Consider the following 21,439-nt stretch of genomic DNA (forward strand, 5'->3'; position numbering starts at 1 on the left):
TGAGTATGGGCCCCATAGGTGTGAGTGTGGGAGTCGTACTGGGCAGGTAAGCTCAGGGCTGGAGGCGGGGGAGAAGCCCTGTGCTCGCAGGCACTGCGGCGTGAACGTCCCGCCATCTGGGCCCCCGCGCCTGAGCAGGCTGGAGGGGAAGGGAGCGAGGAGATGCGGGGTGCTGAGCACAGAGGGGGAGAAGAAGGAGACAGAGATGCAGGAGGGAGATGGAGATGTGGAGGGAGACAGAGGTGGAAACGCAGCCGAGGAGACTGAGCGAGGAGGGAAGAGACAGACAGAGAGAAGGGGCCATGGAGACCCGGAGTGGGCGACAGGGATACTGAGATTGGAGGAGAGGGCTGGAGACACAGGGGAAGGAGTCAGAGACACAGGGAGGCAGAGACTGAGACCCGGAGGCAAATGAGGACAGAGCCAGGGCAGGGAGGGGGGACAGGGCCTCAGGATGGAACCGACTGCAGGAGAGAGGTGACGCGTGTCGGCAGATGCTGACAAGGCTCTGCCCGGGCTCCTGCCTTCCCTGCAGTGCCCTTAACCAGGCGATGGTGTCCATTGATCCTGCTGCCCATCATACTGGGGAGCACTACGGGGAGGGAGGTCCCCTCTCTTAGCCTCTCCTGGGATGGTGCCATCCCTTCTGCTCCTCTCCAGCAACCCTTTGAAAGAGGGGACATCCATCTGTGGCCCCTGACCTTCCCCAAGGCTGGCCCCCTGCTGTCCCCTCTCCCCTACTTTCCCCGCCGCCTTAACCACCAGCTGGTGGAGGATCAGCAGGATTGGTCTATCCAAAAGGGCTGGTGAGGGGGCCAGGGCACAGAGCACTGAGGAAAGAGCAAGAAAATGGGGCCAGCAGTGTGGTCCGATCTGAGGCAGGTCAGCACGGTTGTGTGCCCCAACCACTAGGGGGCAGTATGTGGAGCCCAGTGCCTCTGAGTGCTCCATCCATCTGGCTCTCCTTCCACTCCATGCACGTCCTGGGCATTGGAGTTGGGCCTAAGCAGGAGCCTGCTGACAAATGGTTAACATCCAGCCCTGCAAAGAAAAACAAATCCTGGTTGGGAGTGTCTGCCAATTTCTGTGGTGTAAACGCTCCCTCCAAGCCAAGTTCAAGTGATGCTGTGGACATGGAGTTGGGACGAGGTGTACTCTGAGTGCAGAGGAAGAGTAGGATACAGCCAGAGGAGAGGCAAGGGCCGGGGCACCGGACGCCAGAGCTGAGAGGTGTGTAAGGAGATCAGAATGGGCAGTGCACTGGGGCTGGGGGCAGGGGGCAGGAGATGAGATGGAGAGGCAGGTCCTGAGGAGCATAGTAAAGGGTCTGGACGTCATCCCCAGGGTGAGGGGCTCTCCACAAAGGTTTTACGTGCGTCAGTGATAGGCCCGTGTTTGTGCACCAGCAAACAGTGTCAGGGAGAAGTGGGGAGAGTGGATACAGGAGGCCGGGAGGCCACAGCAGTGGTCCAGCCAGTCCCTGCCACATCCTTGTCCCTGGTAAGGAGAGGGCTTGGGAGGGCTGGCTGGCAGGTGACTGGCTCTGTAGGACTCCATACCAGTTAGATGTTTAGGGGAAGGAGGTGACAAGGATGACTCTCAGGTCCCTGCCTCGGACTTCCACAGATGTGGGCAGGGGGCCATACTGGTCCCATATCCGGCAGGGTACTGGGGCTCAGAAAAGGGGTGGTCTTGGGATCTGTCTCCCACCAGGGGCTGTGCCAGGGCTAGGCTGTCACTCAAGAAGGAGGGGAGGTGCAAGATGGGGCCTTGGGGATGCGGGAGCTGCCTGTTATCCCTTTCCTGGCTCATGAGTGGGGAACAGGTGCTAACCTCATCTTCTAGAAGGATGATAACACGTGGGGAGCCCCGCGGGAGCCTCCTGGGGAGACAGTCTTGTGGGCCGGGAGAGGACGGGGTGGGTGACATGATTCTGCTCATCGCTGAGACACCCGCCCCTCCTGTCATGCCAGATTTGCGTCCAGAGAAGGTTTCTATTTATAAGTAAGTGAGGTTGGCAGCTCAAGACAAGGGACGAGGGAAGCTGGGGTTGGGGCAGGGCGGGGTGCAGGGGACCCGGAAGTGGGGGTGTCTGGATATGGCGGATCTTAACTTTTGAACGGAGTCAAAGACTGAATGAGGAACCCTGTCCCTAGAAAAGGCACACATGCAGACACCCTGGTGTGGCCTTTGAGGGTAAGGGTTCTGGACCCCTCCCCTGTGTCCCTGGGTCTCCAGGTGGAGGAGCCCTGGCTGAGAGCTGGAGCTGGGGCCAGGCGAGGCTTTGGGGGTGCTCCTTCCACAGCCAGCCTGGCCCTGGATGTCTGGGGGCTCTTCCAGAGTCCGGGTACTCGTGTTCACATCCATTCCCTGGCTCCGGGCTCCCTGTGTACAGCACACTAGAAGCACTAGAGAATTCCAGAAGGTCAGGCTGGCTCTCCAGGAGCACTCAGGGAATGTAGGTTGTAGTGGAAAGTTGTTGTGTTTCCTGGAGGATCACACAGGATGCCGTAAGGGAGGCCTCGGGGGACAAAGGAGAGACGCTCACACACAGGCGAGGGATTTGGAAGGGCTTCATGAAGGAGGTGGCTTTTGAGAGGGGCCTTGAAGGATGAGTGGGATCCACAGTCAGGGCAGAGCAAAGAGATCTAGGGGGACTCCAGCAGCCTGGCCGAGGAACACGCAGGGCACATGGGACACTCTGAAGGGTGGGGTGGCTTCCCCATCCCCATCTCGAGGGCTAGAGTTGGGGTGACGTGAGCCCAGTCCAGCAGTGTGAAGGAAGCCTGAGCTCCCGGAGGTGCAGGCTGGGTGGGGAGGGGCTGGCCGGAGATTTCTGGGGTTCAGATGGTGGGGAGGGGGCTGAGTAAGGCTTTGGGCAGGACGTGCAGCCCCTGGCAGAGTCTGAGCACCCAGGCGCCTTCCTGTCCCGAGGGATGAAGGGCAGCATGGATCCTAGATGACCCCACGGTTCCAAGACAGGACACCCCAAAACCGTGGAGCCTGGAAGTCAGTCTGGGGAGAGGAGGTGAGGGCGTGTTTGGGACGTGCTGTTTGCATGTCCATGGGACATTGGGCTGCACTGGTTTCAGGACGTGGAGCCAGGGGCCTGAGGGAGCTTGTGCAGTGTCCTCTGCACCCCAGTGACAGCTGCAGAGTGGGGAGTAGGAAGTGGGGGGACTGGAGGGAGGGAGCAGGGTGAGGGGTGAGCTTAGAGGAACTCTGAAGAATGTTGGCCCGATGGGGAGGGGCCTGGCACTGGGTGGAGGAAGCCAGGCCTGCTGGATGGGGTGCAGGGAACTGGACACAGGTTCTGAGATGGCCCAGGCCTCCAGGAGGAGGAGGTATCCCTGGGGAGAGCTGGAGGGGTGTGGGCCTGGGTCCCCTGGAAGGGTTCCTGCTTTGGGAAAGGGGAAGGAGGGGGCCCAGGGACCGTGGGGGCGGGGATCAGATCCAAGTGCAGGTGGAGGAGGGGTCGGCTCCTTCCTAGAGAAGAGATGAGCAGGCTGCAGGCTGCAGAGCTGTTTTGGGGGAGGGAGGGAGGCAGGAGCCTGAGGCCAGGCTGGGGGTGGGGATGGGGCTGAGGAGTGGGCGAGGTTTGAGGCAGCTCCTGGGGGACAGAGATGGAGCTGCAGGAAGCCGAGAATAGAGGACAGTGCAGAGACGGAGTGAAGCAGCCCTGGGGCCAGCCAGCAGGCCTGAGCGGCCGTCAGCACAGGTTCCTCGGCGACTCTCTCTAGCAATACTCAGCAATTCTGGAGGAGCCACCATGCAGAGGGAAGGGCCGGGGGCTCACCTGGGCTGCACAGGGCAGCAGCCGCTGGCCATGGCCATGTGAGAACAGCCTTTAAAAAAGAGATGTATTTAATTATGTGTTTATGTGAAAGGCAGAGCCACAGAGAGAGAAAGAAAGGGAATGAGGTCTTTCACCAATTGGCGCACTCCCCAGATGCCTGCAACAGCCAGGGCTGGGCCAGGCAGAAGCCAGAAGCCAGGAACTACATCCGGGTCTCTCATGTGGGTGGCAGAACCCAAGTACTTGCCATCATCTGCTGCCTCCCAGGCACATTAGCAGGGAGCTGGGTTGGAAGCAAGTAGCTGGAACCCAAACCACACTCCGATATGATACCAGCATCGCAGGTGGTAGCTTAACCGGTTTCACCACAGCACCAGCACCCGAGGACGTCCTTTTAAAAATCCACCCTGGGCTCCAGGATAGAGGTGGCTCAGGTGGGTGAGGGGCAGGGCAACAGCTCCAGAAATCTCAGTAACAAGTGCCTTGGGTGGGCTAACCGGAAGCTGAGTCAGCACCGTGGCCTCCTGTGCCTGCTTGCCTTGTGTTTACTCGAGGTGGCTCTGGGGAGTCAGGGAAGAGTGAGGTGATCAGCCAAGGCCACTCCTCGGCATTGCCCCTGATTAGAAGCTCTGGGGTCACCGTGACACCTAACAGGGGGCACAGTGGGTGTGAAGGTGCTGGGGGGGGGGTGTGCTTAGGGAGGCAAGGGTCCCAGCTGGGTGGGGAGGAGCAAAGCTGTGGATTTCCCAGAACCCTCCTGCTACCCAGGTGTCCCCTGGGTCCACGTCCCCTGACCCAGTGACCCTCACCCTGTCCCTGCAGCCTGCCTGCACCCCTCTGCTGGGCGAGTGGTAGCAGAGACCGGGTGTGAGCTAAGGAATCTGAGTGAGGAGCAGAGATTTCAGGGTCAGCAGAGCTGCTGGGAGCCGAGCAAAGGGGGCTGGGCAGGCCAGGGTGACCTGTAGCAGCCTCCGCTCAGCTCTGGCCTGGCTTGGCCACCCCCTCACGCCTTTCCTGCAAAAGGCACATCACACCCTGCCAGAGCTGGCTCTCAGGTCTCCTGTCTGGACTGCTGCAGTAGCCCCTAATTGGTCCCCATCTCTCCCCTCCGAGCCATCCGCATGCTGCCACGCTGCAGCCAGATTAATCTTCTTAATACACCACTTTGCACATCTCCTTCCCTCGGAAGCCTCAGTGGCAGCATCATGGGAAGAAGCAAGTCCAGCATGAGTCAGGAAGCGGCTGGATCCAGCCCAAATGCCTGGGCCCTGCCAACCTTGCAGGCTCATCCCCACCACCCCTTCCCCCGCTCCCCCCGGGAGCCCACTCTGTTCTCAGAGCTGCAGCTGGCCCCACACACTCCTTCTTCCACACCTCGGGAGTGACCTCCATGGGCGTTCTCTTTCTGCCTCCTCCTGCCTGACCTCAGCCGGCTTTGAGCTCCCCTGATGCTCCTGGGTTTTGCCTCCAGCGTGGTAGGTGGCTGCACCTTGCACCTTGCACACACAATGTCCTGCCCCGTGGGAGGCTGGCTTTAACTGTCAGTGCCTGCAGGGCTGGTTGAGCTTGATCTTGGCCTGGGGGTGGGGGCTCCCTGTCACTAGTGCCTTTATTCTGTAGAGCCTCCTTGTGAGGTGGTGTCACACAGGCCACCAGGGATCAGAGAGGTTGAGGGACCTGCCAGAGGTGGCACAGATGGGAAGCGTATGAGCTGGCTGGCTTCTGGTGTTCAGGCTCAATCCCACCTTGTCGTTCCTAGTGTTCCCTGGGTCCTGGAAGGGTTGGCTGGCAGAGATGCTTTGGGCTTCAGGGGAGTGCTGGTGCAAAGGCAGAGTGAGAGGGAGGGAGAGAGCGAGAGAGGGAGAGAGAGAGAGAAGGAATATCTCCTGTGTGCTCTAGTTCACTCCCACAGCTAGGGCTGGGCCAGGCCAGAAGCAGGAGCTGGGAACTCCAACTGGGTCTCCTGTGTGAGTGGCAGGGGTCCAAGCACTTGACCCATCAACTGCTGCTTCCCAGAGTGCGCATTAGCAGGAAGCTGGACTGGAAGTGGAGGCGGGACTGGAGTCCAGGCTTCCCAGGCACTCCAGTATGAGTGCCTAACCACTGTGCCACAAGGCCTGCCTCCTTCCTGCTGGGAGGGGCTGAACAACTAACCTGGGACCACAGTGGCTGCTGAGTGACAGCCTGCGTGGAGGGGCAGGGATGTTGGGAGCTGAACCATCAGCACGGAGAGGAGGCCTGGAGCCTCAGTGCAGGAGATGCTGAAGCCGCTTGGCCTCAGCTCCCAGCAGCCTCCACTGGGCCTGGCGTCTGGGAACAGCAGGAAGGATCCAGTCTAGACCTGAGGAAGGACACGTCAGGCTGGGAGGGTGGGTGAGGGGAGGCTGGTGCCCGCCTGATGGGCTTGCGTGCATTCTGCGTGGGCCTTGTCTGGATGTGTGGTGGAGCAGCATTGTGGAAAAGGTCCCAAAGTCGGAGATGCAGCAAGCAGCCCACGCACCTCTCCCAGGGGGCTCCAGCCCGCCAGCAAGCCACCTCGCTTCTCAGAGCCCCCCAGGGTTGGCGGCGAGCAGAGAGGCACTGCTCTCCCGGGAGGAAGGTGCCCTGCCCAGTGCAGCTGGCTCAGCCTCGGCCCCGCTGCAGCTGCTGCGGTCATAATTACGGCTCCGGTCCCCGGGGCCGCCGCATTGCTAAGACTGTGTCGCTGGGTCCCGTGCTGCATTTGCAGAATGCTCCCAGCCTCTGATGTGGTGACGTGGGCAGGCCTGAGTGTCTGGGGGAGGGGAGCTTTTTTATTTTTCCTGTGGGCCTCCAGGAGGGGATACTGGGGCCCTGGAAAAGAAGGGGCGTGGTGCAGGGTTGGGCTCCACCGTCCTGCTCTTCCTGCTCTGTGACTCTGAACCTGGTGACAGCCACCCTCACTTGGCCTTTTTGGTTCATTTGTACAATGAGCACTGGAGGACTGGGGAGGTGAGCTGCCCGGTGAGCCACAGGTCCATACAGCTCATACCTGTGAGTTCCATGCTCGGCACCTTTGTCCAATCCGGGAGGCAAGACTGAGCTGGCTGCAGAGCGGCTGGGAGGCGCTCCCTGACCCCTGCTCCCTGGCACGCTGGCCCTGGTGCACAGCAGGGAATCTGCTTTGCCAGGAGGGGTCTGGACACTGAGCTTCCCCTGCACTGACCGGGGCCCTTTTCCCATTTCCTGCCATGTTCTTTTGTTCAGAGGGACTCCAGGTCCTCTCTCTACATGACCCCATTGACTCGGTCGTGTGACAGTGCCCCCTCCTGCTCCTGTTCCCACTCCCAGACGGTGGAGCTCAGATTTGCTTGAGATCTGTGGGAGCAGTTGGCTCCATACTGCTCTCATGCCACAGTCACTCGCCCTGTGGGCAGTGCCCCTGGGTGCCTGCTGACGCCGGCTGTGCCCCCAGCCTGCCTTAACCACCAGGTCTGCATACATCCTTCACCTGCTAACCTGAAGCCCCTTCCTTCCAGCTCTTCCACCTCCCCCCAGGCTAGCCACACAGTCATGGTACATTTGGTCATGCCCAGGCCCTGGCTCCATGCTTGGGCAACCTACTCCGGCGGCCGGCCAGAAGAGGCAGCTGGGTAAACAGGAGGAGGCGTCTGATGGAATGAGGGCCTCATTTGGCGATATCTTTAACTCAGACTTCCCGAGCAGCTATAGTGGGCTTTGGGTTTTTGGTTTGTCGAGATACCCATCAGCTGGGAGCCAGCCACGCCTCTCCTTCCAACCCTAGCCCTCCTCCCAGTCAGGCCTCTCCCTTCTCCCCTAAGCAGAATGAAGGTCTCCTCTCCCTGCCGCCCTCCTCCTGGGGAGACCCCCACCCTCTGGGGTTCATTTCCAATGCTGCCTTCTACTGCGCCTTTCTCAGTGTGTCCGTCCTCACCTTCTCCCTCTGAACGCCTGGATTTCCTGCCTGGACCATTTATTTTGGCACCAAGGCAGGGTCTAAGGCCTCTTGTGGTTGAGCTGTTCTGCGTGTGTACAACTTGTTTCCAGCCAGACGCCGAGCATCCGGGATGCAGGGAGGGGGCTGATGTGTTTCGGTAGCTCCGGTGCCACCTGGTGCGTTGCTAAGCGTGCGGGAGGCGCTTCATATTGAAAGCAGGTGATGCGTGAGCTAGAGTAGGGTGGGGTGGGGACTGTGTCTTTGGTCCAATCTCAGACCCTGGGTAGGAGCGTAGAAGACATGAGAGTGAGAATCTTGGTGAAAGTCACATGGGGAGTCATAGGATGGGGAGAATTTAACCCAGGTGTTCTGGTCTCAGGCTGAGGCTCCAGGTGCCACCTTTTCTGTGACAGCCCTTCCTGCTGGGGTCTCCCTTCTGCCTGCTAGTGTAGGCGTGACTGTCAGTGCATGCGTCCGTGTGTGTGTATGTGTGTGGAAGGAAGCAAGTGTAGCCAACAGTTGTCCAAGTGCAGGCTGCCAGCTCCTCAGAGTAGTCGTAGAACACGTGAGCTGGTGTGTGGCTGCATAACTGGGTGTCGTGTGAAGCCTGCGGGATCGCCATCTCAGGTCAGCCAGTAACATGGCGCTGCTGGCTAGGGCCTGCAGGCTGGCACAGCACGGGACAAGATGGGGTGGGGCTCCAAGCTCCTGGTGGGCATCGGGCAGAACCTCCGGCCCAGGCCCCCAGTGAGCCTGTAGCCCACAGTCAGCCCCATTGGCAGTGAGGGATTGGGGGCTGGGGGTTCGTGGGGCCCTTTCTCGGGACAGGTGCACTTTGGGAGAAGGCCTTCCCCGGAGGCTGAGCATTTAGCAGCCCCTGCCACCCCAAGGCAGCTGTCCTGCTCCTCTTGCCGGGCCCCGCCCTGTGTTCGGGCAGACTGGGGTGAGGGGCTCAGGGACCCGCTGGCCACCTCATGCCCTCCCTGCCCTCCAGCCCGAAGAGCTGACCAACGCCCTGGAAATCAGCAACATCGTCTTCACCAGCCTCTTCGCCCTGGAGATGCTGCTAAAGCTGCTCGTGTACGGTCCCTTCGGCTACATTAAGAATCCCTACAACATCTTCGATGGCGTCATCGTTGTCATCAGGTGCGACGCCTGCCACTGCCTTCTGCATTGAGTGCCAGAATGGGGGAGGGGCTGCGAAGCACGTTGGCCCAGAGTCTGTACACCGGGTCGCCCTGTGCTCTGCTCGGTCCTCTCCCTCGGCCCCAGCGTGCTCGTAGAGAACCAGGGCACTCTCCAGCCCCCTCCCCACCTCTACCAGCCTGGGGTGGTGTGGACTCAGGAGCCTTGGAGAGCAGTGGCAGGAGGAGGGCCCTGCTCCCAAAGCGCTTGGAAACTGGTGCAGACGCCGGGTAACTGGCTCCAGGCTTTCCAAGACCTTGAGAGAGGACTGGGGCGGGGGGGGGGGGGGGTGTCCCTCCTCCAGCCCCCGCCTGGGGCCAGGAGAATGGCTTTATTGCTTTTTGGAATCGGTTTTAGATTTCATTGGAAAAGAACAAAGCAAATATTCCCTAGCCTGATGAGCTTGCCTTGGCCGGATCTGGGGCGAAGGCTGCCTGCTGCGAGGACATGGTCTCTGGCAGGGAGGGGAGGGTGGAGGAAACCGGGGCTGCCCCTGGATCCACACCATCCCTGAGGGGCCCTGCCTGGAGGCTCCAGTGCTGGCAGCCGGGGCGCTCAGGTGTGCTGAGTGCTGAGAGGGTGGGGCAGGAGGAGGGGCCAGTGCAGGAGCTGAGGCTGCCCCCTCCTCCCCCCACCCCGCAGCGTGTGGGAGATCGTGGGCCAGCAGGGGGGCGGCCTGTCGGTGCTGCGCACCTTCCGCCTGATGCGCGTGCTGAAGCTGGTGCGCTTCCTGCCGGCGCTGCAGCGGCAGCTCGTGGTGCTCATGAAGACCATGGACAACGTGGCCACCTTCTGCATGCTGCTCATGCTCTTCATCTTCATCTTCAGGTGAGGGCTGGCGGGGATGGGGCGGGGGACACGCAGGGCAGCAGGGCTCCGGGGCCCTGACCCTCCCTGCCCCCCGATCCTGTGGCTCCCACTCCTTGTCTTCAGCATCTTGGGCATGCACCTGTTCGGCTGCAAGTTTGCATCGGAGCGGGATGGGGACACGCTGCCAGACCGGAAGAATTTTGACTCCTTGCTCTGGGCCATCGTCACAGTCTTTCAGGTGCAAGGGTGACAGGGGGGCAGGGACAGGGGCAGTCGGGTGCCTTTGGTCAGGGCCCTGACTCCTGTCCTCGGCCCCCACAGATCCTGACCCAGGAGGACTGGAACAAAGTCCTCTACAATGGCATGGCCTCCACGTCATCCTGGGCTGCGCTGTATTTCATCGCGCTCATGACCTTCGGCAACTACGTGCTCTTTAACCTGCTTGTCGCCATTCTGGTGGAGGGCTTCCAGGCGGAGGTAACCCCCTGCCCTGCCCATGTCAGCCACCCACAGCCTCCTCCTCCCTCCTCTACTGGCTGTGGTGGTCTGGGAGATCCTGCAGGAGGTGCTGCTCCGTCCAGGCAGGGGTGGGCGGCTCCCGGTCTCAGCCTCGGCATCCCTCATCACGTGCGAGACAGGATGGGTGTGTGGGGTCTCTGGGTCAAAGGTTAGCTGCTTGATGGCTTTGCTGTCAGAGTCAGCGAGACCTTTCCCCCAGTGAGGTGGGTGAGATGAGAAGCCCCCGGTGCAGCCAGACCCCTGAGTACAGATCAGGGGGCCCTTTGGAGCCGAGGGGTACAGGAGGCTTGCGTGCAAGCCTTCTGAGCTCAGGCTGAGCTGATGAAGAGGCCACCAGGGCCCCGGGCAGGGCTGAGCTGCCCAGGGTGAGAAATGAGCCCAATTAGCCTTGGGTATGGCAGAGATGAGCGTCCTATTTCCAGCCCAGCTCCGTCACCTTCGTCACAGGCAGCGTCATCAATTAATATTGATTTACATTGATCTTGCCCTTGCCGTGCCAGACCACAGCCTCTGCCTCAAGGGCCCGCACCCCCTCCTGTGCCTCCACACTGCCTCTCTCCCCACTGGAGCCCCCAGGCCCACAAACACATGGGGCCGCTTGACCCAACCTAGAAATGCTGCAGGTTGGGCCGGGAGCAGCTCTTGGTCCAGTTCTCTCCAGGTGACCCGGATGGAAACTCCCGCTGCGGCCCGCTCTATAAATACCCGGCACATGGTGGAAAAACAAAAATCTATTTTCCGACTCTTTCCCAGCCTTGCCAGGGAGGGCTGTTCCCCGTGGGCCGGGCCGGCTGCTGGGGCACGGATGCATGTTTCCCACACTGGCCCCTCTGCCGGCTTCCGTTCTCATCCCGTAGCTGTCCGTGCCAGCGCTGCTTCCCTGCTGGGCGGCTTGCAGGGGAGGCGAGGGACAACATCGGCATCTACCCCTGCCCCTGGTTTGGGACATGGATTTGGGGGTTCCCTGGGGCCTGAGGAGCTAAGGGCTGCCACGCTCTTCCGCAAGAGCCAGCCTCTCTGTGGACTCTTAGCTCCCTTCCAAATGGCAGCTCCTGGCGGCTAAGTTTCCCTGGGAGAGCTCAGTTTGGAGGGGGGAGTGGAAAACACCTCCAAGTCTGCTCCCCACCTCCCCCCCCGCACCGGCCAGCCGCCTGACATCCCTGGGCGGGGGTGGGGTGGGGGAAGCCCCTCCCGTCATTGACCCTTCAGCAACACCTTGTTGAAGGGAGACCAGCTGAGCCGCTGTTGCTAGGCAGCAGCAGAGGCTTGAGTGTGGGAACCCTGCCGCCCACTCTGGCCTGGTCACCCTGGCCCTGCTGCGGGTCTAGCGTGAGGGCCAACAAGGGCCTGGCGACCACACCCTCCTCAGCCTTTGTGGCCTTTGTGGGCGGAGTCTCGTCTCAGCACCTGGACCTTGGGCTGTGATGCCCAAGGATGTGGGATAGAGAAGGGACTGCAGGGTCAGGTCCCTCCACAGGGCGTGTGACAGCAGTCACGGCCCTGATGTGCCGGTGCCAGGGGCTGGGCCGGCTCCGCTGCCCTGCACGTGGCAGATGTGGGTGGTGGGGGAGGTGTCGCCTGAGGCCTCTGATCTGAACCCCTCCAGGGGCTCCTGCCCTCTCCTGTATAGCTAGTCACCCCGCCCCATGCCCCCATGTGAGCAGGGGAGCCTGTTGTTTGTTGCCTTGGGCATGCTTCACCTGCAGGAGCCTCAAGGGTGACTCCCCTCCCCCACTGGCCTTGCCAGGGGGCAGGGCCCTGAAACCCTGTGTATTTATCATGCACACACTTAATCAAGTGAGCAGGCAGCAGGCCCTGTGTGGGGTCGACCGTTGATTGACACTGAACAACATCCCAGCCACCACCCCCGTGTTGCTTGTCCTTTCCCATCCGTGCGACTTGGAGAGACTTAGGCTGAGAGCATGGGGCATCAGGAGACCTGCTTCTGCTCCTTGTCGCCTGCCACACTGACGTTCGTGTTCACGCAGGCCTGCGTCCCACCCTGCCTGCCTGTTCCCCCAGCCCAGAGCCTCAGAGCCTCGGAGCGGCAAGCTGTGCTCTGAGCCGGGGACTTGGGAGTCTCATTGGTTTGGGGCAGTTTCCCTAACTTCTGCAAACCTCAGAGCGAGCTGGGCAGGTGAAGCAGGCGCATCCTCCGTGAACGTGGGCTCCTGCCTGCACGCTGCAGGGTCATGCTGGCCTGGGGGCCCGTGGCTGCGTTCTGGAAGGCTGTCCTGGCCCCCCTTCCCCCTCCCTGTGTCTCGCTTCCCCGCTGTGGGGTTTGCTTCCCTCCTCCTCTTCATCCTCTTTGATGCTGCCGGGTGTCTGAAGGCCCCAGCACCTGTGACCAGCGCCCCTCCCCTGCCTCCCCCTCTGCCTGTAGGAAATCAGCAAACGGGAAGATACGAGTGGACAGTTAAGCTGTATTCAGCTGCCTGTCAACTCCCAGGGGGTAGGTACGCAATCACGAGTCAGCATGCCCCCGCACCCCGAGCCCCCTCCGCCTCCGTGTCTCTGTGCTCGCGTCACGCTCAGCCGCTGTGCAACTGTGGTAGCTGTGGTGGTCCTTGGTGTCGTGAGGTTTGCTTCAATTTTAAGTCCCTTCCCCTGGAGGACATGGAAGGGAGGAGCCTCCACGCCTCTGCCCGCCCACTCCCACCCACATCACCACACACAGGGCACCGGTCCTGTCCCTGCCAGACCGGCGGAGGGGCCGGAGAAGGAAGGGACTTAGAATCCTGTGTGTGCACATGTGTGGGGCATGCGTGTGTGCAGCCGCCGTGCAGTCAGGACTGTGGCTGCAGGACACGCTCCTCTCTCTCCCCTGTACCCCTCCCTCGGGCTCCGTGGTGACCTCACCAGCTGTCCTCCTTGGAGGAGGGTTTGTGGCTCTTGCTGGAAGGCACCAGCATTTTCAGTCTGCTTTGGAGTCTTCTGGTCCCCTCCTCTCCCAGTGAGGCCTTGCCGGCCGTCTCGGGGCCACATTCCTGCCCCGGCCCCCGCGTGGAGCCTGTGCCCTGGCATTGCCTGCACCAGCACCGGAATTTGGGGCAAAGCCAGGATCCCCCCAGGACCCCACGGTGCTGTGCGTCCCAAGCAGCCCCCTGGAGATTGTACTTGATAATTAAAGGCCTCGTTAGGGATGTAAACTGAGTTAATGAAAGTGATCCCCCGAGATGCCAATTACCCAATATTTATGTCCTTATCAAAAGTAGCAATCAAGTATTTTTTAATAACTTCTTAAGGAGAAGTGTGTAATTACTGGGGAACCTACTGACCTGCTAAGAAAGATGAAAAAAAAAAAAAACTGCCCCAGAGACGGGGAAGAGAGGTTAAAAAAATAAATAAATATGAATAAAGGGGGCCAGGGAGGGGGCTGGGCTTGGAGGGAGGAAGCAGAGGGATCCCTTGCACTGAGCTACTCTGTCTGGGGTCTTTCAGTTTCCTTCCAGGGTCCCTGAGGTCCGACGCTTGGGGGAGGGGTCCACGGAGCCTCAAGCAGGTTTTGGGGATCGAAGCTCTAGTGACCACTTCACCCTTGTCCCCAGCCCCCTCGAGCCTGTGCCTCCTGCCTACCCAGCTACCCCTTGGCCTCCCAGCCAACCTTGGTGCAGGTCCAGCCAGGCTGGTGGCACTGTGGGCTCAGGTCAGCTGTGGCCTTCTCTGAAGTGTGGCTGGGGGAAGGCAGAGGTGTCTTCGGACGCCTTGGGACCCAAGCCTGGGTGGACTGGCCTGCACCAGTGCATGCCTCGTGCCGTGGTTGCTGGTTCCGTGGCCTCTGTGTGGTGTATGTGTATGGTGAGAGGGAAGCCGTGGTGCATCCTGGTGACTCCTGCCTGGCCAGGTTGCTGATGGCCCGCCATTCCCCTCCCCTGCCCCAGGGAGATGCCACCAAGTCTGAGTCGGAACCTGATTTCTTCTCGCCCAGCCTGGATGGTGATGGGGACAGGAAGAAGCACTTGGCCTGTGAGTACCTGTCCCGGAGGTGCAGCCCCTGGCCCCTGGCCAAATGTGAGTGGACTCAGGGTCTCTCCCTCTCTCTCTCTCCCCCACTGCCCGGCAGTGGTGTCCCTGGGGGAGCACCCAGAGCTGCGGAAGAGTCTGCTGCCCCCTCTCATCATCCACACAGCTGCCACGCCCATGTCACTGCCCAAGAGCAACAGCACGGGCCTGGGCGAGGCGCTGGGGCCCAGCTCCCGCCGCACCAGCAGTAGCGGGTCTGCCGAGCCCGGGGTGGCCCACGAGATGAAGTCACCGGTAGGTGTGCATGCGGGTGCCTGCTGGTGGGAGATATTTGGAGGACAGCAGGAAGAGGGGACAGGGGTGGCCAGGGCCCAGGTCCCAGGGGAGTCAGTGTTGGTGGTGCAGGCAGGTGGAGCAGCTCTGGGCTTGGTGGCAAGAGAGCAGGTTCTTCTCTTGCCAAGCTGAGTGACCTCGGGCAAGACCAGTCCTCGCTGAGCCTCTTCTGTCAAGTGGGGGAGGCTGCCCCTCGGTCTTTAATACTTAACCATAAGAATAGCAAACCCTCTTCTGGTTCCTGATTCTGCACCAGACGCCGTGGTAGACATTGCTTGTAGGCAACTGGAGGCATTGAGTGCTCACTGCAACCCGGTGAGGTAGACACTATCATTGTACCCATTTTACAGGTGGGACCTGAGTCTTAGGTTGCTGAAGTGAACAGCAGGGCTGGCTTTTTATTTATTTATATATGTATGTATTTATTTTTAAATATTTATTTATTTGAAAGTCAGAGTTACAGACAGAGAAGGAGAGACAGACAGAGAAAAAGAGAGATCTTCCATTTGCTGGTTCACTCTCCAGATGGCTTCAATGGCCAGAGCTGGGCCAGGCCAAAGCAGGAGCTTCTTCCAGGTCTCCCATCTGGGTGCAGAGGTCCAAGCACTTGGGCCATTTTCCGCTGGTTTCCCAGGCCATTAGTGGAGCAACTAGGACTTGAACCAGCACCCATACAGGATGCCAGCATCACAGGTGGCAGCTTAACCCCCTACACCATGAAGCTGGTCCCCCTCACTGTTAGTTTATTCATTTATTTTTATAACTTTATTTGAAATGGCATAATCATAGTGTGTGTGTGTGATGTTTTAATATGTGTACATTATAGAATGATTAAATCCAGCTAATTAAGAGAGCCATTGCCTCACACACTAACTCGCTAGTGGTGGAGAGGTTGAAAATCTATTCTCTTAGCAATTGTGAAATATACATTACATGATCATTAATAGCTACCATGTTGTGCAGTAGATCTCAAAAGCGTGTTCCTCCTAACTGAAAGTTTTCACCCTTTAAAAATTATTTATTTGTATATTTATTTTGAGAGAAAGACAGAGACAGAGAGAGGGAGAGGGAGAAGCAGAGATAGATCTTCCATCCACTTCTCAAATACCTGCAACAGCCAGGGTTGGGTCAGGCCAAAGCTAGGAGCCAGGAAATCAACCAGAGTTTCCCACATAGGTGGCGGGGACCCAAGTCCTTGAGCCGTCACCTGCTGCCTCCCCTGGTGCACACTAGCAGGAAGCTGGATTGGAAGCAGAGGTGGGACTTGAACCAAGAACTTTGATTTAGGATGCAGACATCTTAGGTGACTTAACAGGTGCAGCAACGGCTTGCACCCAACAGCTTGCACCCTTCCACAAGTGGCTCTGCATTCCTATTCCCCACCCCCAGCCTCTGGTACCTACTATTCTGCTCTCTTCTTCTGTAGAGTTCTGCTTTTTTAGCTTCCACATATAGATGTGATCAGGCGGTATTTCTTTCTGGGTCTTTCTGTGCCTGGCTTATTCCACTTGGCATGGTGCCCTCCAGGGTCACCCATGTTGCTGCAGGATCTCCTTTTCTGAGGCTGGGTAGTATTCCATTGTGTTGTACACTGCATTTTTTTTACCCATTCATCTGACCGGTGGACACTCCTGTTGTCTCTGTGTCTTGGCTGTCGTGAACAGGGCCACAGTGAACATGGGTGTGCATATATGGCTCCCACCTACAGATTTTAAATCTTTTGGCTGTATACCCAGGACTGGGATAGCTGGATCGTATGGCAGTTCTATTTTTAGTGTTTTGAGGAACCTCCATAATGGCAGTGTTAATTTACATTCCCACCAACAGTGTACCCGCTTCCCTCCTCTCCACGACCTTGCCAACCCGTTATCCATCATCATTTTATCTATTAGAGCCGTTCTAACAGGTGTGAGGTGATGTCTCATCGTGCTTTTAATCTGCGTGTCGCCAATGAAGATTGATGCTGGGTCGCCTTTTGTGTATCTGTCGCTGTTTGTAGGTCTTCTTTGGGGACACATCTATTCAGGCCCTTTGCCCATTTTTAAAACTGGGTTGTTTTCTTGCATTGAGTTGTTTTACGTTCTTCTTGCCATGCTTTTCTGCCTCCACTTGGCTGATGGCAACGCTTCTCTCATCAGCTAAATGAGGAACGGGCACCACAGCGGAGAGTGCGAGTGGAGGCACAGACAGGGTCCCTGTCTTCCCCAGGTCACACAGCTGTGTGGGGTGAGCCAGGGTCTGAACCCAGGCATCAAAGTCCAGGGCTTCTGGTCTCATCTCTATAACCAGTATGACGCCCCGGAGGCTCACAGGAGACGGGGTGCACCTGGAGGGGCTCAGGGCCCCAAGGCCCTGGCTGAGACCATCCCCTTCCTCTCACCCTGCAGCCGAGTGCCCGCAGCTCCCCGCACAGCCCCTGGAGCGCCGCCAGCAGCTGGACCAGCCGGCGCTCCAGCCGCAACAGCTTGGGCCGAGCCCCCAGCCTCAAGCGCAGGAGCCCGAGTGGGGAGAGGCGGTCGCTGCTGTCGGGCGAGGGCCGGGAGAGCCAGGACGAGGAGAGCTCGGAAGAGGAGCGGGCCAGCCCCGCGGGCAGTGACCGTCGCCACAGGGGCTCCCTGGAGCGGGAGGCCAAGAGCTCCTTCGACCTGCCGGACACACTGCAGGTGCCCGGGCTGCACCGCACAGCCAGTGGCCGCAGCTCTGCCTCTGAGCACCAGGACTGCAATGGCAAGTCGGCTTCGGGGCGCCTGGCCCGGGCCCTGCGGCCCGATGACCCCCCACTGGATGGGGATGACGGCGATGACGAGGGCAACCTGGTGAGGCCCCTGTGGGCAGTGACCCCTCACCCCGACCTTGAGAGCGGGGAGCTGTGCCCAGCCTGGCAGGGCGCAAGGAGTCACCATTCCAAGCCCTTGACCTTGACCTCCCAACAGCCCCTTTCCCCCTCCGCCTGCCCCGCTGAGCCCAGAGCCTCGTGCTGCCTGGGCTGTGGCACTGCCGTCCGGGAGGATATGAATGGTTTCGGGCAGATGTGTATGAATCTTTCATGGCCCTCCCCCTGTGACTCAGAAAGACCCATCATTCATCTCGCCAAACTGGTCCTGGCCCCCCTTCTCATCTGGATCTCGTCACAAGCTTTGACTTCCCAGCCTGTCCTTACCCGTCCCCCTTCCCCACCCCCACATGCTCCTGTCCGCCACCCCTCCCCATTTCCCTGGGGACCCGAGACCGCAGGGTCAGCACTTGAAGAGCGGGTGTCTCCTTAAGCAGGTGTATCTTTAAACTGACAGCTGGGATGGGGACAGTGTTTGACAATTGCTGCAGCTTCCACGCCCTGCAGGGAGGAAGGGGGGAGGGCAGGCAGGGGGCTGGGCTGGAGGCAGGCATGGGACACAGCCTGGGGAAGGGGGTGCAGGGAGGAGAGGGGAGAGGGCACGGGGAGGGGAGGGGACTGGCAAGGTTTGCAGGGAGCTGGGGAGGTGGGTTTAGGAATGAAAGAAGAGAAGCAGGGTGCGGGAGGAGCCGCAGGGAAGCAGCCAGCGGGTGGGGACTCCCGAGGCCTGGGACTGCTCTCACCGCCGTGTTCACTCCACAGAGCAAAGGTGAGCGGATCCGAGCCTGGGTCCGGGCCCGGCTCCCTGCCTGCTGCCGTGAGCGAGATGCTTGGTCTGCCTACATCTTCCCTCCTCAGTCGAGGTGAGCGAGGGGGCTCCGCCCTGTGCCCCACGATGCCATCCAGGACGCTGCAAGTGCACCTTGCCGGGGGGTAGGGGGGGGAGTGTGGGGAGGGGCTGGGCCTGCCCCCTCCCAGCCTGCGTCCCTGTCCCGGTGCAGATTCCGCCTCCTGTGTCACCGGATCATCACCCACAAGATGTTCGACCACGTGGTCCTTGTCATCATCTTCCTCAACTGCATCACCATTGCCATGGAGCGCCCCAAAATCGACCCTCACAGCGCTGTGAGTGGCCGGGGTGGCACACAGGGCTGTGACGTCTGTGCCATGCCAGGTCCTCCCCGAGGGTAGCGCTCAGGGGCAGCAGGGAAGGCCCAGGGCCACACAGCAAGAGGCTTCTCTCCGCCTTGTTCCTGGCCCCTCAAGATACATCCTGTGCCCTCCCCTACCTCAGTTTCCCCCTGTGATACACCAGCTCGGCTAAGTGCCCGGTTGCACTGCAGGCTGACTGCAGACAGCATGTTCTCGGGAGCCGCAGGCCTGAGAGGCCTGTGTGAGTCCCTTGAGTGTCGGGGGGGTCATCAGCAGGAGGCGGCCCCTGTGTGGCCGCAGTGGTCCTGCTTCCTGGGCCCTCAGCCAAGGCTCTTGGTCCCGCTGGCGACCTGCGCGCTGATGGAGGACATCACACGCAGTCTGCCCTGCGGACACTGCCAGGCAGGACAGGGAAGCTGCCCGTTGCTCTCTGTGCTCCTGAAGACAAAGTAGGTTTTCAGGGGCTGTCACTTCTGCTTGGCCGTGAACCTGTCAATCCTTCTCAGGAGAGGAAAGGCCGGAGGCCTGAGTACTGGACGCAGTGCCTGGGGCCTCACCTCTTCCGATGGGCCCAGCGCCTCTGAGAGCTGCCTCTCCCCAGCCTGGCACCACAGCCCCTCCCGGCTGGCAGTGGCTCAGGTCCCAGAAGGGCAGGGAGCTGGTGGGCTGTTCCCCCCACCCCCACCCTGGCCTTTTGCACCACTTGCCCGGAAGTGGCCAGAGGTCCCCTTGTCCCTTCTCACTGCCTCCCACAACACTCTTTGGATTTCATGGCTGCTTGGATTCTGTTTTCTCCTAGGGTGAGCTCCAGCCAGCTGGGGATGGGGTGTAGGGAGCTGAGGAGAGCAGGGGCTGGCCAGGGCTTGGTGGGTGAGGAAGTGCCTGGGGCTGGTGACTCTCCCCTGGCCTGCCTCCTGCCTGAGACCCTGCAATGCTCTGTCACTGTGTCCTGGTCTCCAGCTCTGTCACGCTCTGCCTGCTGCCTCTGGAGGTCTCTGCACCCCTCTCGTGGCCACCCAGCAGCCCCCAGATACCAGGCAGTTGGGCCACCCCTGGCCTGGCCCAGGCCCAGTATAAATAGGGCTGGGGGAGCACAGGGAGGCTGTGGGTCCCCAGGTGGCTGGCTGCTCTGTTCTGGGGGCCCAGAAAAGCAGGAAAGCAAGTGGGATGGCATACCAGGGTCAGGGGTCAAGTTAATTCCTGCCCCACTCTGAGAAAAGAAATCAGGGAACGGGGTCTGGAATGTGGGAGTCAGGTCCCGGCACGGAGCTGTTGGGGATTCTGTTCCGTACGTGTTGCTGGGAAGGGGTAGGGGGAGTCATTTGCCTGCCTCTTGCAGTTTCTGGCATCTGCGTGCAAACCTGGCCCGTGCAGGGGTGGGGGTGGGGGGACTCCTGAGAGCGGCGCCTGCCTCCTCTCTCTTGCAGGAACGCATCTTCCTGACCCTCTCCAACTACATTTTCACCGCCGTCTTTCTGGCTGAAATGACAGTGAAGGTGACAGGAGCTGGCACTGGTCTGGGCCTTCCAGTTCTGGGGGTGGGGGGACGGGGGTGGTGTCGCTGTGGACCTGGCCGAGGGTGGGCACTGCGGGGAGGGCTGCCCGTGACCCCTGGCGGCTGCGGCCCCCAGGTGGTGGCGCTGGGCTGGTGCTTCGGGGAGCAGGCCTACCTGCGCAGCAGCTGGAACGTGCTGGACGGGCTGCTCGTGCTCATCTCGGTCATCGACATCCTGGTGTCAATGGTCTCGGACAGCGGCACCAAGATCCTGGGCATGCTCAGGGTGCTGCGGCTGCTGCGGACCCTGCGCCCGCTCAGGTGAGCCCCTCCGCCCGCCTCGGGGACACCTCCCAGCACCAGCGCCCCTACAGTGGAACAGCAGACCTCCTGTCTGTGACCCCCACCCTGGCTGATGCTCATGGAACCCTCGGCCCTGGTGTGTCCCCTGCAAGGTGCACAATGCTTTCGGCTCACTTCCTTCCTCCTCTCCGGGACGTGACAGAGGACTTGCTGTGACTGCCCCCTGTACAGAGCACAGCGTGGGGGCCGTGGACAGGGCCCTCAGCTCCAGTGGAAGCTGTCCCTTGGGTGGTCTTCTCAGAGCAATGCTTGCCCCTACCCACAGTGACATGGGGACCTTTCTCCTGGCAGGTGTTCAATCAGGCAACCCCACCCTCAACCCAGGTCTCTTGGATGGGATGACTCTGACTTATTAGTGAGGCTCCCCTGAACGGGCTGCTCTTCTCCCTCTGCCCCTCCCTTCCCCCCATTGCTGCTGGCCGCAAGTTTGTCTCCTGGATGCCCACGGCACATCCCTCCCTTGAGTTTAGGCCTCTCACCCCCAGCCCGATCCATCAGGTGATGCATTTGACATCCTGAAAGCACAGGTGCTTTGAGAGATTACCACTGCCACCCACCCACCCCCAGAGCCTGGGAGGTGGCCAGTGAGCCAAGGCTGGGAGTGGGGCTGGGGGACCCCTCTCACACCCCTTCCGGTGTTCCCAGGGTCATCAGCCGGGCACAGGGGCTGAAGCTGGTGGTGGAGACACTGATGTCTTCACTGAAGCCCATTGGCAACATCGTGGTCATCTGCTGTGCCTTCTTCATCATCTTCGGCATCCTGGGCGTGCAGGTGTGTGGGCCTGGGCGCCAGTTGTCGGGGGGTGCTCACGCATGCTCTCCTCTTGGCCCTGAGTCCTGAGCCTGGAGCCCCAGCTGCTCCCTTCCCTGCAGGCTCCTTGGCCTCCTGGGCACTTTGCAGAACTAGGAGCCTGGAGGAGGGCCTGAGCTAGGTTCCAGGCCCGCGGTCACACCCCTTGGGCCGCGTTCCGTGGGGCAGACGCCGGCCAGCCGGGGCTCTGCGCCGGGATCTCCTCCCTTCCTTGCTTGCTTGAGCAGGTCGGGCTGCAGGCCAGGTCTGGGGATCCAGGGCCT

The 21,439-nt window shown here is 60.5% G+C and overlaps 1 protein-coding gene across 19 annotated transcripts in view; it reads left to right on the forward strand.

The window, feature by feature from the left end:
- CACNA1G (calcium voltage-gated channel subunit alpha1 G) overlaps positions 1–21,439 on the forward strand; it is a 61,414-nt gene that overhangs the window by 19,243 nt on the left and 20,732 nt on the right. For 12 of the 19 annotated variants that reach the window (XM_070060840.2, XM_070060846.2, XM_070060851.2 and 9 more), the window contains exons 10-22: positions 8,707–8,858; positions 9,540–9,725; positions 9,831–9,945; positions 10,029–10,184; positions 12,610–12,678; positions 14,108–14,192; positions 14,290–14,483; positions 16,910–17,338; positions 18,118–18,218; positions 18,357–18,480; positions 19,935–20,003; positions 20,139–20,323; positions 21,011–21,137. In XM_070060840.2, coding sequence (XP_069916941.2) covers positions 8,707–8,858; positions 9,540–9,725; positions 9,831–9,945; positions 10,029–10,184; positions 12,610–12,678; positions 14,108–14,192; positions 14,290–14,483; positions 16,910–17,338; positions 18,118–18,218; positions 18,357–18,480; positions 19,935–20,003; positions 20,139–20,323; positions 21,011–21,137 — 1,992 coding nt within the window. The remainder of the gene's footprint in view (positions 1–8,706; positions 8,859–9,539; positions 9,726–9,830; positions 9,946–10,028; positions 10,185–12,609; positions 12,679–14,107; positions 14,193–14,289; positions 14,484–16,909; positions 17,339–18,117; positions 18,219–18,356; positions 18,481–19,934; positions 20,004–20,138; positions 20,324–21,010; positions 21,138–21,439) is intronic. The other 7 variants (XM_070060843.2, XM_070060849.2, XM_070060854.2 and 4 more) reach the window with 1 other exon arrangement.

Source organism: Oryctolagus cuniculus, chromosome 17, assembly GCF_051225735.1.
Source record: "Oryctolagus cuniculus isolate XC-2025 breed Fujian yellow rabbit chromosome 17, ASM5122573v1, whole genome shotgun sequence".
Classification (NCBI taxonomy): Eukaryota; Metazoa; Chordata; class Mammalia; order Lagomorpha; family Leporidae; genus Oryctolagus; species Oryctolagus cuniculus.